Source organism: Haematobia irritans, chromosome 2 (genome assembly GCF_050003625.1).
Source record: "Haematobia irritans isolate KBUSLIRL chromosome 2, ASM5000362v1, whole genome shotgun sequence".
Classification (NCBI taxonomy): domain Eukaryota; kingdom Metazoa; phylum Arthropoda; class Insecta; order Diptera; family Muscidae; genus Haematobia; species Haematobia irritans.
In genome coordinates, this window is record NC_134398.1 from 235,680,181 (window position 1) to 235,696,978 (window position 16,798).

The 16,798-nt window shown below is 31.1% G+C and overlaps 1 protein-coding gene across 1 annotated transcript in view; it reads right to left on the bottom strand.

Annotated features, from left to right (window-relative positions):
- The window catches only part of LOC142227431 (uncharacterized), a 30,175-nt gene that overhangs the window by 13,040 nt on the left and 337 nt on the right, over positions 1–16,798 (bottom strand). Inside the window, 1 exon segment of the mRNA XM_075297985.1 lies at positions 14,962–15,410. Within this exon segment, the coding sequence (XP_075154100.1) occupies positions 14,962–15,164 (203 nt within the window). The 5' untranslated portion in view covers positions 15,165–15,410.

Genomic DNA, 16,798 nt, shown 5'->3' on the forward strand with positions numbered 1-16,798 from the left:
GAATGAACATTTCTCAAGCTTGTTTGGATCGTTTTAAGCGAAATAAAATGGATTTTAAGCGTCGTTTCATAACTGTTGATGAGACATGGATCCTCCTCCAGAGACAAAAGAACAATCCAAACAATGGACTGAAGCTGGAGGAAGTCCCCCAAAGAAGGCAAAAACAATTCAATCGGCTGGTAACGTTATGGCAACGGTTTTTTGGGACTTCAAAGGTATTTTATTGATTGACTATCTGCAAAAGGGTAAAACAATAAATTCAGAGTACTATTGCAAACCTTTTGGATCAATTAAATGTACAAATTCGAGAAAAAAGTCCTGGCTTACAACACAAAAAAAATAATTTTTCATCAAGACAACGCACCAGCGCACAAGAGTGTTTTAACAATGGATAAAATCAACGAATTAAAGTACGAGTTGCTTGACCACCCACCTTATTCTCTTGATTTAGCTCCCAGTGACTTTTACTTGTTCCCAAATCTAAAAAAAAATCCTTACTGGCAAGAGTTTTACCTCAAATGAAGATGCAATTACAGTTGTAAACCACTATTTTGAAGACCTTGAGGAAAACTATTTTAATCAATGGATACAATTGCTAGAAAAGCGCTGGACAAAGTGTATTGAAGTTGCAGGAGATTATATTGAAAAATAAAAGTATTTTTGAAAAACTAACAATTCTCTTTCATTGATAGGCTAAGAAGTTTCCGAACCGCCCTCGTAAATAATAGTATGCTAAATGAGTATAGGACATTTTAACACCGCTATATTTGATAGCAGTATCTGCAGTACGTTTCCGGTAGGCATATTTTTAAAATTACCTAGACTGTTTGTTCTTGTACTCTTGTACACAGTGGCCGAAGCAATGTACTGGCGATAAGTGTCAAATAAGTGACTACAATCTGCCGTGTTTTTTTATTTTATTTTTATATATTAATTAGAGCAAGTTAAAAACACTGAGCACTGAAAATTATATACAGAATCCAACGAGTTTGCGAATAATCGATTTCGATCAATCACTCTACCTACAATGTGTAATCGATCTCGTTTTTGAAATCGATAAATTTGCGTCTATTGCACACTTATTTTACCAAATAATAGTATTTTTAGCATTGCTATCCTGCACGCGGTAGATATTGCCAAACCCTATCGCGATGGTGATGTATACTATTAATTTGGGCAATATTTAATTTTCTTGCTTCTATTTCCACGTATAGGTATTGTCAATCCTTTTGATTAATAGAACAAACAAATAGTTTTCTTCGCAGTATGCATGCTCAGCTAATTATGAAATAAAAAAAACAGTGGCACCGCATCCCTGGTCGTTCCATAGAAATGGTATTTTTCTACTTTTTGACCTCTACAAAATGTAGGAGTGCCCATGCGAAATGTTCCTATTAAACACGAAATCTTACATGACCAACATAACTTAGTGGACATGCCAAGTTGTGACGTATAGAACAAATAGCAATAAGAAAAATTATGTTCGATGTGAAAAGCGGCAAAATATATTCGTGGCCACTTGTTAATTTATGAATAAAAAGCAAATGAGACGCAGAAATGGAATCAGAATAGTATTTATTAGAAATGTATAACACTTCATCTCATAATATCCTATTTACATGTTTATCTATGTTAAAAAATAAATTGACAAAAAGAAATTTTCATTCCTATGGGATATTTGAGTGTATATATATTCAAATTAGATCACATTATAAAAATAATAATAATTATATTCTTTTGCAGTTCAACGTAGTAGTATAAGGAACTTATACTCAAGAAAATAAAAAAATGATAAAGTAATCAAACAACAGCACCTAAATGAAGCAAAATACAAATAAAATAAAATATGAAATTACAATAAAGCAAACACTTTGGATAGATAAAAACTAATAATCATCATATCGTTAGTAAAGGTGCTATCAAATTTTTGAAATTTTACAGGAGGGACAAAAAACTTAATAAATTGTGAAATAAACCTCTTCTCCAAAAACTGTAAATGTAGTTATCATAATTGCATCCCTGTTCAACATCAACACTCTAAAAAAAAATACAACAAAACAACTTTTATTGTCTTCGTTACAGTTGTTTTATAACTTAGCACTTTTTCTGATGTTAAAAACAATTTTTTTTTTGACTTAGCACTTCTTTATTGTCATTTTGGATCCAAAGATTTGGATTTTGAGCCAAAGATTCGGCTTCTTTAAAATAAAAACAGTTTTGAGGAACCTCTCCAAAGAAGTTTGTTAGTAGAAACAGCAGAAAAATCAGTAAAAGTCTGCTGAAAAAGGGAAAGCAGTCACTTTTTGCTGAAATAAGAAATATTGTCTGCTATTTTTTAAGCTCGATTACACTAAAACATGTTTTAGCTTGGGTGAAATAAGTAAAATGTCAACTTAGGGGCTATTGTGAGACAATTAAAACAATATTTTATGAATATCTGTAGTATTAGCCCAAAAATCTGAATATTAATCAAATTGGGGCATAACAGCAAACAAAATGTTTGTTTATCGCATTTAGGAGCTTGTAAGTATATTACAGTGCAAAAATATACCAAAACCTAATTTTGGGGGAAAAATTTATAACTTAAAAAATGTATAATTTGTTGCTCGTTAGACCCTGAAGTACAAAATTTTAAGATCGACGACTGTTTTTAGCAGACTTTTTTCTATGAGTGTAGGATCAATAAAATGAATATTGGATACATATCTCATAAATTGAATCTTCAATCTCTTTTTCCGATATATCCATAAAGCTATTCATGTATAAACAAATTACAGTTTAAAATCCAAATTATAAGATACTTCGAAGTCAACGGGGATTTTTTAATTCCTAAAAAACTTTAAAGTAAAGATCCAAATCCTTGAACAGAACATGTGCTTTAATTCATAGACCTCCGACCGAATTCAATGAAAAAAATGTTTGAAGCAAAGATTATAAACTTTCTTTTAATTAAAATATCTTTATTATAAAGGAACAAGTGAGTAAAGCAGAAAGTAGGGCGTGGCCGACTAAACCACCCCTACTGAATTAATAAACATTGTCTGTGGGGTATCAATGGTATAGGTTTGGGGAAAAACCGCATTTCCACATTTAAGAACATTAAGCGGTACATGGGAGTTATATCAGAATCTAAACAGAAATGTCTGATGGGAGCTATAGTTGATTCTGAGCCTACAGAGTTAGTATGCCACTAATATTGAGTCCATTATTAAAAAAAGATGAAATCGCTCAATTAGTGTGGGTAATTTCTGAAAATAGGATAATAGATTTATGTAAGAGCTACATGTAAGTCTAAACACGATCAGCTCGTACATGTACATTTGAAACTTGAGCAACATTGGTTAATAAATAAGAGTATTATGGCCAAATTTGGGAAAATCGATCGATGCATGTATATCGGAGCTATATCTAAATCTAAACCGATTTCGATGATATTTGCCAGATTTGGTTGATACCACAGAAGGTTACCTTGTGCTAAATTAGAGTAAGATCGGGTATTAAATAAGGCTATTATGGTTAAAAAAAAAATTTGTACGGGGTAATCTTTTAAAAACGGGAGCTATATCTAAATCTGAACCGATTTGGATTATATTTTGCAGGTTTTGTTGATATTACAGGAAATTACCTTGTGCTAAATTTGAGTAAAATCGGTTTATAAATGAGGCCACTACGGTCAAAAATAAGGTTATAAGGGGCAAATTTTTGAAAATTGGGCGCTACATATATATGGGAGCTATATCTAAATCTGAATAGATTTGGATGATATTTTGCACATATAGTAAGTACTATAGAAACTTAGATTTGGCAAACTTTGAGGCAGATCGGTTGATAAATAAGGGTTTTATGGCCAAATTTCTGAAAATCGGGCGATACATATATATGGGATCGGTATATATTTTATGGGGTCTAAAGTCAATATTTGTGGTAGGCATATTTTTTGGCAGATCAAAGTTATTATACCCTGACCACTATGTGGTTTAGAGTATAAAAATGCTTCAGTTTGGTCACGTCAGAGGCCGATCACGAATTTTTGTCCGAATGCTGAAGCCGGTCGTGTACAATAAATTAGGATTTCAAATGAAGACAATATCTTGACAGTATATGCCAAAACCGATGCCGTTAGAAAGATTCTAGGAAAATAACATTTGAACATAGCTTGTAAGGAGCAGGGCTGTGGAGCCGTAGTCGGAGTCGTAGTCTTGGAGTCGGAGTCGTAAAAATTTTGCTCGACACCGACTCCGGCTAAACCAAATTTTTTAAAACACTTCACATTTTTGTAACTAAGCAAGTTTTTACGCAAATTAGTTTCCATTGCGTTATTCATTCGATCAATGTACAGCATGATTGTAAATGAAAATCAACTTCCAATTACGGCTATCTTTTTATGTTTCCTAGAATGTTTGACTAGCAGATGGGCTGGATCGATCAATTTTAATGCCCATATCAGTTTATTTGAAATGTTTCGAACAATCGATATTATTTTTATTTTATTTTAAGGCAATATACATATGTGGAATATTGGCAGAAAATTTTTTCAAAGTTGTTTTTATAGAAAATTTTGTCAAAATGTTATTTCTATAAAAAGTTTTGTCAAAATTTTATTTCTATAGCAAATTTTGTCAAAATTTTAATTCTATGAAAATTTTATTCAAAATTTTATTACTATAGAAATAATTTTTTCTATAGAAAATTTAGTCAAAATTTTATTTCTATAGAAAATTGAGTCAAAATTTTGTTTCTATAGAATATTTTGCAAAATTTTATTTCTATAGAAAATTTTGCAAAATTTTGTTTGTTACACAAAATTTTTTTTTAAATTTTATTTCTATTGATAATTTTATTTCTATAAAAATTTAAGTCAAAATTGTATTTCTATAGAAAATTTTGCCAAAATTTTATTTCTATAGAAAATTTAGTCAAAATTTTGTTTCTGTAGAATATTTTGCAGAATTTTATTTACTACATAAAAATTTTTCTAAAATTGTATTTTTATTGATAATTTTTTCAAAATTTTATTTCTATAAGAAAAAATTGTCAAATTTTATTTCTATAGCAAATTTTCTCAATTTTTTTCTTACTGATGCTCACTGATACTCACTGCTATAAAAAATGTATTCAAAATTTTATTAATATAGAAATATTTTTTTCTATATAAAATTTAGTCAAAATTTTATTTCTATAGAAAATTTAGTCAAAATGTTGTTTATATAGAATATTTTGCAAAATTTTATTTCTATAGAAAATTTTGCAAAATTTTGTTTGCTACACAATTTTTTTTAAATTGTATTTCTATTGATAATTTTTTCAAACTTTTTTTCTATAAAAAATTTTGCCAAATTTTATTTCTACAAAAATTTTATTCAAAATTGTATTTGATTTCTATAGAAAATTTTGCCAAAATTTTATTTCTATAGAAAATTTTGTCAAAATTTTGTTACTGTAGAAAATTTTCCAAAATTTTATTTCTATATAAAATTTTGCAAAATTTTATTTACTAGACAAAAATTTTTCCAAAATTGTATTCAGTGAGCATACAATTTTGGAAAAATTGCTGCTAAGTCGAAAACTTGTAGAAATGATTCAAATTTTCAAATTTTTCAATGAATGAATCATAAATGCATTTTTGCGAAATTGTCGTAACAATTATAAATATTTCCCAAAAATTGCCCGAGTTTTGTGGAAGTCTGATTTGAGATCTAATACAAAGTTGCGCAGAGTATATTATAATCGGCCCGCCCGACTTTAGACTTTCCATGCATTTTTATTTTTCGTTAAAATTGTGTTACGTCCCATAACGTTAGATTTAAATTTTAAGTAAGAAGTAAATTTTAAGTAGAAGTATATACAATTTTGTCTAAATCGATTCAGATTCAAATTCATGCATATGGAAATATAAACCTTTATATAGCTCGCAACAAATTTAAAGGATTTGAAATAGTATCAATAATTTTGATCCACAAATACATATACAGTTGGTATATTCTCATATTATGATGGGTATTTATATCATTATTTTATTTTTTAAACATTGCCATAAATTTGAAATATAGAATTCAATTGGCATCTAATGTGAAATTAAGATCTTTTTTGGCACACATAAATAAACACGATACTTTATATCGTCCACTTACGGTACCCCCACAATAGAACTACAAATTAGTGGTATTAAAATGAGATTTAGTTATATTACCCGGAGTCGACTCCGGAGTCGGAGTCGAGCTGATGAAAAATGCTGGAGTCAGAGTCGGAGTCGAGCAAAATTGGCTCGACTCCACAGCCCTGGTAAGGAGGCGAGTTGATCTTACATCGATATTGGAAGCCGATATTTCCACACAGCTCCAAATACGAATATCATACAGAACGAATTTAAACTTCTACAAATGGCTTCATTTTGGAGAAAATTACCACTCAGAATGCTTTGGTCTCAGGGTATATTCCAAATTGCTTCACACATGAAAAACATTTTCAAAACGACCTCTGCAATGATTGATTGTCAGAAATGCTACTTGGGGAAGCATAAGAAACTTCACCCGACCTAGTTGTCGGCGTGTTATATTCTTCACAAACTCAATGACATACCTTCCAATATGCTGAATCAGCACAATCAACTTAAAGAATACTGTACGCAGCGCCGAGACATTGGAAATATCTTACCAACAGATAAAGTACTCACACATTGTTATATTAAATATAAATTGTGATAAGTGGCAATTAATTACCACAATTCGTAAGTAAGTGTGACATATCGACCACAGATAAGCAACTATAAATACACACACACACACTTGTGTTCATGGTGTTTGCGGAATAAATATGAAAACAAACCATTACCATAAAAAGCAAAACAGCTAAAGTAATTGCAATTTAAACTTTCAAAATGATTGATACAAAGGAATTTTGGTCCAATATGTATTTTTTCAAGCATTCACACAAAACAAATTTTGTAATTCAATCACGAAATTAATAGATCCAATTCATTTTTTAATTGAAATGTATCAATCACGATTTTAATTGGACATTAAAAAAACACTTGATTAAAAAATTGATTTCATTAGCAAAATTCAATTAATTTTTTAATTGATTCAATTAAAAATTAAATTGATGTTGATTGCAAACCTCAATTAATTTTTTCATTAAAAGCGTAACTATTTTCAATTACTTTCTTGTCTGACTTACCCCCATTTCCGTTAGTGCTACGTTAGCTAACGAACTTTTAAACCGTACTATGGACATGTCTGTCATCTTGTCTATATACTCCATATGCCAGGTAGGAACTTAACTGCTAAAAATGTTTCAGTTAAAGTTAACCGGAGAGAAGATATTTCGATTTTTCTTTCTGTTAACTGGGAGTTATAGTCTAACGGAGATACATGAAAATGGCCGTTAGTGTTTTTAGTTTCATTAAAAAATGAATTGTTTGATATAAATTTCTAGTTAAAAATAAAAAAATTTCCATCGCATTTTAATTGACTTAATATGATTAAAAAATTAATTGTGTAATTAAAAAATTTAAAATGCTCAATCATAGACTTAATCAAGATAATGTTTCTATCTTGATTAAAAAGTTAATTGTACCAATTAATTTATTAATTAACAAAATTTTCAACTTAATCAACATTGGAAATATCTTGGTGATATTTTACTGTGATTGTTTTAGGACATAGGTTAGATTAGGTGGCTGCCCGATTTATTGTTAGTCTATTCAGTCCATTGTGATAAAAAAAACATAAGAAGATTTCAATCTAGATAATAGTAATTTCCACTAATAAAATAAAAGTCTTGAAACTCTTTCTCTACATTTTGCACAAAATGCTACACACCGAAGACATATATGAGGGATTTTAACTTGACAGATATAATATCAAGTTAATACTCGTTTTTTAGTTAGAAATTCTTATGTGGCGAACAATTTTGCAATTAATTACTATCACATTGTGTTAATCATTTAAATGAGCTGAATCCTTGTCTCTGGGCCGACCTTTTAACATTTACAACGTACACAAATTAGTTTGCATATTAGTATGGGATATGTATCATAACGATCATATTATCAATTCAACTCTTAATCATGTAACATTGCTAAAAGAAGTCTTGTTTAACACCAATTCACTTCAACAGCAAGAATGCTTCATAAGAGAATCCAATGCAATTTTTGTAAATAATAAATCGCAACCCACTGTTGTGACAGAATTCCTAACTGACCTCATTTAATATAGCCAACATAATTGTAAAAGAGGAGAACATGCGCAGTCATTTCGCTGACGGGGAAATTTTGAAGAGAATAGAAAATAATCTGTGTTAATGCAACCGCTTGTTATGGGCTTTTCGTTTGTTCTCCATGCCTCGAAGATTTGTTTTCATCCCGCTACCTTGGATTCCCATTTGTTGTTTGCCTTGAAGGCATATAAACAAAGCGACATTATGGCATTTTGAATTGTCTATGGAAAGTGTACACAAGTGACATTGCACTTGACCGAACAAATCAACAACATTGTCATTGTATTTGATTACATCCAAATATTGCAGGCCAATAACTCAATTGACCAGTATAATGTATTTCACATATTTATATCGGCTCACAGCTACTTCCAATTTGCCTCCACCAGACACAACATATGTGCTAGCGTTGGCTATGTCTTGTATTTCTTTGCTACTCCATACCTACTACCGCTATTAAACTACGCTGACGCCACTTAATTCTAAGCAAGAAAAAGCAAAATGACCAATTATTTGTTATTCATTTAATATTCCGATTTCGGTTACCGGAATGTCGCGAAATAGAAAAAAAAACTCACACTCGCAAAAACTTGTTCATGTATCATACCTGTTCAACCACAGGGTATTAATTCAAAATATGTGTTTTTTGTGTCTTTCGATATAACCGACTATAGTCAAATTTGGTCAGTTAACAAAAGCTGTATGCAAAAAGCAACTACACAATATGAGACAACTTTGCAATAAAAAAAGATTTTTAATCTTCATTGAAGCAACTATGAAATTTCTTTTTCTGATCGATTTTGATTGCTTTGATTGTGTGCTTAGAGAGGTACAAAATCATCGGTATATTAATGATGGCAATATTTCGTGTACAGAATAATATATCGATTCTATCAAAATAAGGTGTCCAACTCGAACGGTTATAATTCGTAAGTGAAAATATATAAAAGAAGACATGTATTATTATTTGCGTTATATATGACAAAATTATATGTTTTAGAACTTCTACAGGGCACTGAAAGGAAATATTAACAAGTTGTGAATGTTGTAAAACATTCAAGGACTACACTCAACTGCATAATCGTAAAGCTGGTGTTGATAGGAGAAGAACACAAATATAGTGACGATGATTTTGTTTATTTTTAGAGGGTCCAGTAATGCCAAAGACATTTGTACTCACCTCAACACCATAAAAAGAAGACGTTTGTATGGTCACGACTATCAGAAAGAGCTTCCCATTATTGAACTAAATAATTATTCCTGCAAAACTTGTGGTGTCATAATAGTATGCTATTAATAGATTGGCAGGAATTTATATTTAGATAAATTATGCCACAGCCATTTATTCTTGAAACAAAAATGAAAACAAATTTGTTTATTTCTTTTAAACAAAAAGCAACCAAATGTTTACCAAATATTTGATTTGCTTGTTGCTTCTATATGCCATGCAATGTTGAGGATGTGCAAGACACGCTTCCGGCATATTTAAGCAGGACTAATGCATATGCCTCTAATTGGCTTCAATATTCATACACGCACATAGAACTTATAGACAAAGACATCCAAAATTATCAAACTCTCATGACGAAGGAATATCAAGTTCAATTCAGTGGTAAGCATATAATCACCTAAGGGTGACAGACAGTAAAAGTTATAATTGAATTATTGATTTTAAATATATTCCGGCAAAGCTTCACATGTTATTGTATTCAGTTCAATCACTGTCTGGTTTATGTCTACCAATGAAATAGACACAGTTGTTGAAAAGTAGGTTGTGTTGCCTTTTGATCGATTGAAACAAATGCACGACTTTTATGATGTACAAATTGGTGTATGGAAATCGATTTATATATATGAACATTTGTCTTATACTCGTACATTTACTCATCAAGGTGTTTATGCACGAAGAACTATGGTGAAAGAGCTAAGAAAGGGTACTCCCCTTTTTAGCAAATATTTAATCCCTAGCGAATATGACATTTACAATTCAATTGTCATTAACATTTACTTACCCTAATGACAGTAAACAACCACATTAACATTCTAATTGCATAGTATGCCAAATTGAAAAGGCTATAAGTTATTTAATGCAAAATGTTCCATTTATATTTTTGAGGCGGATGTGGCGCTCAATGAAATGCGAAGGTCTACGAGTCATCCAATTTTCGAAGATCCGTGGTTGTTAGACGACATAAGTTAGGTTTGAAAACAAAAGTTTTGTTTTGCTACGAGTGTTAACTTCACGTAGTGGATTATATCTAAGTATGAATCAATTTTCCGAGGGATTGCTAGAGTTTGAATACTATATCACTATATCCATGACTATGAACAAGAAATCAAATTTACAGACCGATATTCTTCAATTGCTACACCCAGCTGTATACTGCAATTGACATTGGCAACTTGCCTATTATTTGGAACTACAAATTTAGCTTAATAAACATTAAACAATTGATTTTAGATTTCATAGTATGGACAAAAATTTTGTTTCTAATAAAAATTAGAAATTCGTCAATTCAAAAAATAAGAGGAAAATACAATTACTTCAAGCAGTACTACAACAGGTTCAGATTGTTAAAAACTGCTTTGCTAAAATGTATACATTCCTCCATCTAAATTTCTTGCTTTGCATAAAATATACCATTCGTCATACACTAAAGCTCCTTATAGGTTGCTTGAAATACATTCAGTGCAAGTTTTTATTTTAACAAGCTTGATTCCCACTAAACGTACCCAGCAACGAAGCATATTTTTATGTTTCTAGTTAATATTATAAATATGTAGTGAAATGAATTAATTTCGTTATAATGCTGAACGAGAACTTTTAACATTCTATAGAAACAATGAAAGGAGTGTTATCAGAACCAATTCGATTATGTGGAATGGCCTTTTGATAACCCAACCGTATACTCTAGAATAGTGCGATTCATGGCATGTCATAAAGTGGATCATACCACTCGCCAAAAACAACTCCAAAAGGCATAATTGGAGCGAATATATTAGGGAAATATCTCGGATATTGCCTACATCTATACATACCATTAACTTTTGAAATGCAAAAAAGTTTTTTTTACTATTTTTGCAAATTAAATATAAAATTAGAAGGTGAACGGTTAGTATTTTATTTTCATTTAATTTCTTGCTATTGCGTTATTTTTTTTAAACAGTAAACAAATAAAATACCTTTGCTTTTGGAGTAAAGTACGTAATTTGTACCCACCTTAACATATATACTATAAAACAAGGAAATTGTGCTTGACTGGTACAATGTAATTTTTGTACAGCGTGATCAGCAAAACAAAAATGATAAGAACTGAAAACATTGATAGATAACAAGTTTATAGACTAACATAGTAAAATGTAAATTATGTTTATATTATTCAAAGAAACAAATGCTAAGAACCTCAGCACCATTAATATTTATTTTTCTAGTATTAGGCCGAAGGACGTGGCAAAAATTGGTTTTAATATATACATTTGCACTCAAAGAATTTTTTTGTAGACACAGCATGAAGTCTGCTGAAAAAATGGAACTGTTTGCTGAAATGCTATTTGTTAAACTCGATAACAATGAAACAAGCTACATTTTGGGGAAAATAAACAAATCTAAATAAATAAAATCTAATATTTATTTAAAAATAAACCTGCGTTGGTAGGCATTTGAGAGTTGTAACCAATTCCTATTTTTTATATTCATTATATCTGTAGGCAGTTAGATCGAGAATTAGAATCAAACAGATTCTTTTAATTGAGAAAAATAGAAGTTCGACTTTTGCCCGATTTAAATAACTATAAGTGCATTGTAAGCTTTGGTTTCATATGATAATAAATAATATAAAATTAATTAAACTTTTCCCGAAATGTTTTGGTTGACACCCCATTAATTTAGACAACTTTATTTTAATACATATATCTAACTTCTACCTCTTAGATGAGACCCAGGATTATAAGTTCGATGAGGTTAGGTTTAGTCACAGCCCATTATTTTTAACACAATTCGATTATTCAGTCCAATGTAATACCACAAAAGTAGAATTTCCTGATACTATGTTTAGCTCATTAACAAGGGAATTCATTTTCCGTATGGCGTTTCAAATTACGACGAAAATCTCAACATTGCTGAGAGGTGAAAATACTACCGAAAAACTTCTTGGTATTCGGTAGAAACTTGGACTGAACCCAAAGGGGTAATGCTAAGCATTCCTAGAATGTGTTGTTGGAGACCTAGAATGTGTTGTTGGAGAAGTATTTATATAGACTCGGTCAGCACCTTAGCAGACCCACGCCATTTATATCTTCATTAATACAGCAAGTGGGCTACTTGATACAGTAAACTACGGATAAATGCAACACGGATAAGTGCAAAAACCGCATAAGTGCACGACAACCTGAAGCCGTTTCATTTTTTGGTATTTTTTCATACAAAAACAGACGGATAAATGAAACACGCATAAATGCAAAAATTGCATAAATGCAACATTTTTTCAAGCCTGAAAGTACATCTTTAGTACCTCTTTGTGTGCATAAATGCACATTTCTAATTTCTCAGTTCTTTTCAACCACACTAGAAAGGAGCAACAAAAGGAAATGGAATCAGCTGATTTCATTTAAGAAAACAAAAAACATTCGCAAGACGTTTCTAGCGCTTGGTGGAGGTGGCATTTTTATATTGTGAAAGTTATTATTATTGTTTTTATTTACTTTTGATATTATAATGTTTTGTATATTTAACAGACAATCATGACCTCAAAAATCACACTAAGCGTAAAAGAAAAGATAAAATTAATTGATTGTTTTAATAACGGATCCAGTCGGAAGGCGCTTGCTGAAAAGTTTAAGATCAGCATTTCTACAGTTTCGCGAATCTTAAAAAATAAAGAGAAATATGAAGCAGTAAGGATCAGTCAAGAAAATATTACCCGGAAACGGTTTAGACCAGGTCAATATGAGCATATTAACAAGGCCGTTACATTGTAGTTTAAGGATATGAGGTCTAAAAATGCGGTGATCACTGGTCCTATGATTTGCGAAAAGGCTAAACAATTCGCTGTTTCAATGGACGTAAATGTTTTGAGGCAAACGATGGGTGGTTGCACCGCTGGAAAAAAAATCAAAACATTGCTTTTCGTAAAATCTGTGGTGAAAAGGCTGATGCTGATTATAGAGCTGGTGAAGGGTGGGTAAAGTCAACCCTCCCAAATATAATTAAAGACTTGCCTCCTGATCAAGTTTATAATGCCGATGAGGCAGGCCTATTTTATAAAGCTTTGCCTACAGGAACATTTGCTTCAAAAGGTGATCGAGTCTTTGGTGGAAAAATGTCAAAACAAAGAATAACATTACTATTTTTGCGTAATTGTGATGGGTCCGACAAGCGCGTTTATGCCATTGGAAAAGCAAAACAGCCACAATGTTTGAGAGGAAAGACCGTACCAATACCATATACCATATTACAGCAACAAGAATGCTTGGATGACTAGTTCAATATGGGCTGAAATTTTAGCCGATTTCGATAAAAGTCTACATAAGGACATTGTACTCATTGTTGACAACGCTAGTTGTCATAAAATATATAGTTGCTTGTTTAAACATATAACTATACATTTCTTGCCACATAATACCACCTCTCTTATCCAACCATTAGATCAGGGCATCATTCGAAACTTTAAAGTACATTATCGCACAGCTCTAGTAAGAAAGCAATTATTGGCCCTGGAGGCAGGGATGTCCATTGATGAGTTTGGTAAATCCATAAATGTGTTTCAAGCACTGAAAATAGTTAAGAGCCTGGTGGCTTGTAACCCCGACAGTTATCAATAACTGCTTTAGAAAAGCCGTATTTATAACCTGCCCATATGATTTCATTAATTCTGATAATCAGGACTTTGAAACTATTGAGGTACCTCCAATACCTGAAGAAATCTTCGCCCTTCTTGTAGAGTGCGATGATAGTTTAGAATGCAGTGGTACTCTTACAGAAAATGATATTTTAAATGAAATAGGTTGGGAAAACGAAGCATCAAATCCAAAAACAAATAATGAGCAAGATGAAGAACAAGAGGAAGATTTTGACTGTTTGGAAAATCCTTGTCCCACTCGCACAGAGGCTATTAAAGCGTATCATACTCTGAAGAGCTACGTTGAAGCTAAAAATTTAGACTGTGACTTAGACAAAATAGAGGAAATAATATACAAGGTAGAAACAGAAAATATGATACAAAAGAAAATTTCAGATTTTTTCACTACAAGGGAATCTGAATCAAACTGATTAATCATCGCTGTCGAACTTTTGAAACTAGTTTTCATATGATTTCCAGAGCTGTAAGCAAATCAAATTACAGGTCTAGCACTGAACTAATTTTTATATGCTATATATATATATATATTTTTTATTTTTCAATGTATAAAATACTGAAAAACTAAGCCAATGAATTTCATAATATCATACTTTAATTAATAAGTGCCTAATTAAAAATTTAATTTGAATTTGTTATTTTTTTTTTAATCCTGTAACCAAATATATCTACATATATAAAAATATAAAAAAAGACATTATTTTTTAAATTCTTTTGGAAAAATATTTTTAAGAACTGTTTTCACAGATTCATTAATAAATGCAATATGCTTAAATGCAACAGTTGTGCACTTATCCGAGGTTTCTGTAAATGCAAAAACCGCATAAGTGCACAAAAAGCTGGGAAAAAACGTATTGCATTTATCCGTTGTTTACTGTATAACACTTACCAGAATAATATCCTCAAAGAATTTGCAATGAGCAGAGCGAAGCATACGTGCAATGAGAATCCATCAGCATCTTGAGTCTTCTTGATTTCCAAGTACTGCGGGACGTAGGGAATAACACCACCAATCACCATAGCCGAAGCGGCCGCCCATCCCACCACATGCCCCACAGTCAAACCCATTTCATCATTAATTATCCAATCCATTTTGAAATGCGTGTGTTAGTCTGTTTTCACGTCTCTCTCTCAAATAGCCTTGCAAATTGATTGCTATCAACAAATTTTCCAATATGTTTGTAGTATTTTTCAACCGTTAGTGTTTATTGGGATGAAACAATTGGTTCATCGTGCAACCAATATAATAGCTAGCCCCTGCAACCTTTTTTGAATTTGACGGCACTACTGAGAATCTCCACCACGTCGATAACTATCATATACGACGATAATGAAGTGCTGAAAATATAGTTATTTCGTTTAGAATTGTGAAAGGTGATCTTAGTACTAGGCTTAAATACAAAAAATAAATGCTAAATGCCACACTGAAAACGACTAGTATTGGGAAAGTAACGACCCTATTGGAATTTCTCGAACTCACTCAAGATCAAACTAACTTCTTACTGACAAATTTGAGACGACTTTTAGCTAACTCAATACCCTGTCAACATTCATGATCAAACGTATCTCTCGTGCAAAATTTGAAGCAAGTCGGGCTTTAGAGGCCATATAAGTCCATATCGGACGAAAGATATATATCACAGCTATATATATGACAGCTATATCTAAATCTGAACCGATTTTTTCCAAAACCAATAGCGATTGTCTCTGTCCCAAAAAACGACCCTATGCCAAATTTTAGGACGATCGGACTTAAATTGCGAGCTGTACTACAAAATTACATATACAGTCAGACGGACAGACAACGGACATCGCTAAATCGACTCAGAATTTAATTCTAAGCCGATAGGTATACTAAACGATGGGTCTATGACTACTATAAAGGGTATAAAAACCTAGTTATGTCTTATAAATTTTCTTCAAATGGTCGAAAAATATTTACTTGCCTAATTTTAAATTTTACTGCCATTTGGTATAAAGAAAAAATCTTACATAATTCTAAAAATAAACTAAAACAAAATTTTTTACTTCATTTTAGCAGCACCAGTTTTAAAACTTTTGTGTTTTTGTGTGTAGTACAAAAAAATTGGCAGGTAATTAGTATTAAATAGAAATCTGGTAACCGACTTTTCAATTGAAAATAATTTGAACAATTTCGTTATTGAAGACAAATTTAACTATTGACTATTAATATTAATATGAAAGAAAAGAAAAGTTTTAGAAGAATTTTATAATGAAATATATATAGATTCATATATATAGATTATTATTTAATTGGTGGTAAATTAGTTTTTAGAAAAGAAAATGTTTAGAAATATAAACATAAAATAAAGAAATATAAAAACATAAAAATAAAGAATATTTACTTGGTTTTGATGTTTTGATGTACGGAGGAATTGTAAGAGATGATTTGGTTAATTGTTAATTTGGTTAATTGTTAATTGCCGATGTTATCTTGATGATGATCACAAAAAATGCGATTCCTCAAAAGCCGGACTAAAAAAAGTTTACGCCTTCAGAGAGAGAGATGAGAGAGCGGGACGATTGAGCCAAACAGGAAGATATAATCTATAATCTCGTCAACAATCTAAATTCTTATCTTGTATTTTACGTCAAATTTGCCGTTTGGAAAATGTCTTTCTTGAATTGTTCATTGGACAACGTCAAAAACATTTTTAACAAAATGCAAAATCAATATTTCATATTTTTTTCTTTTTGTTCTATTT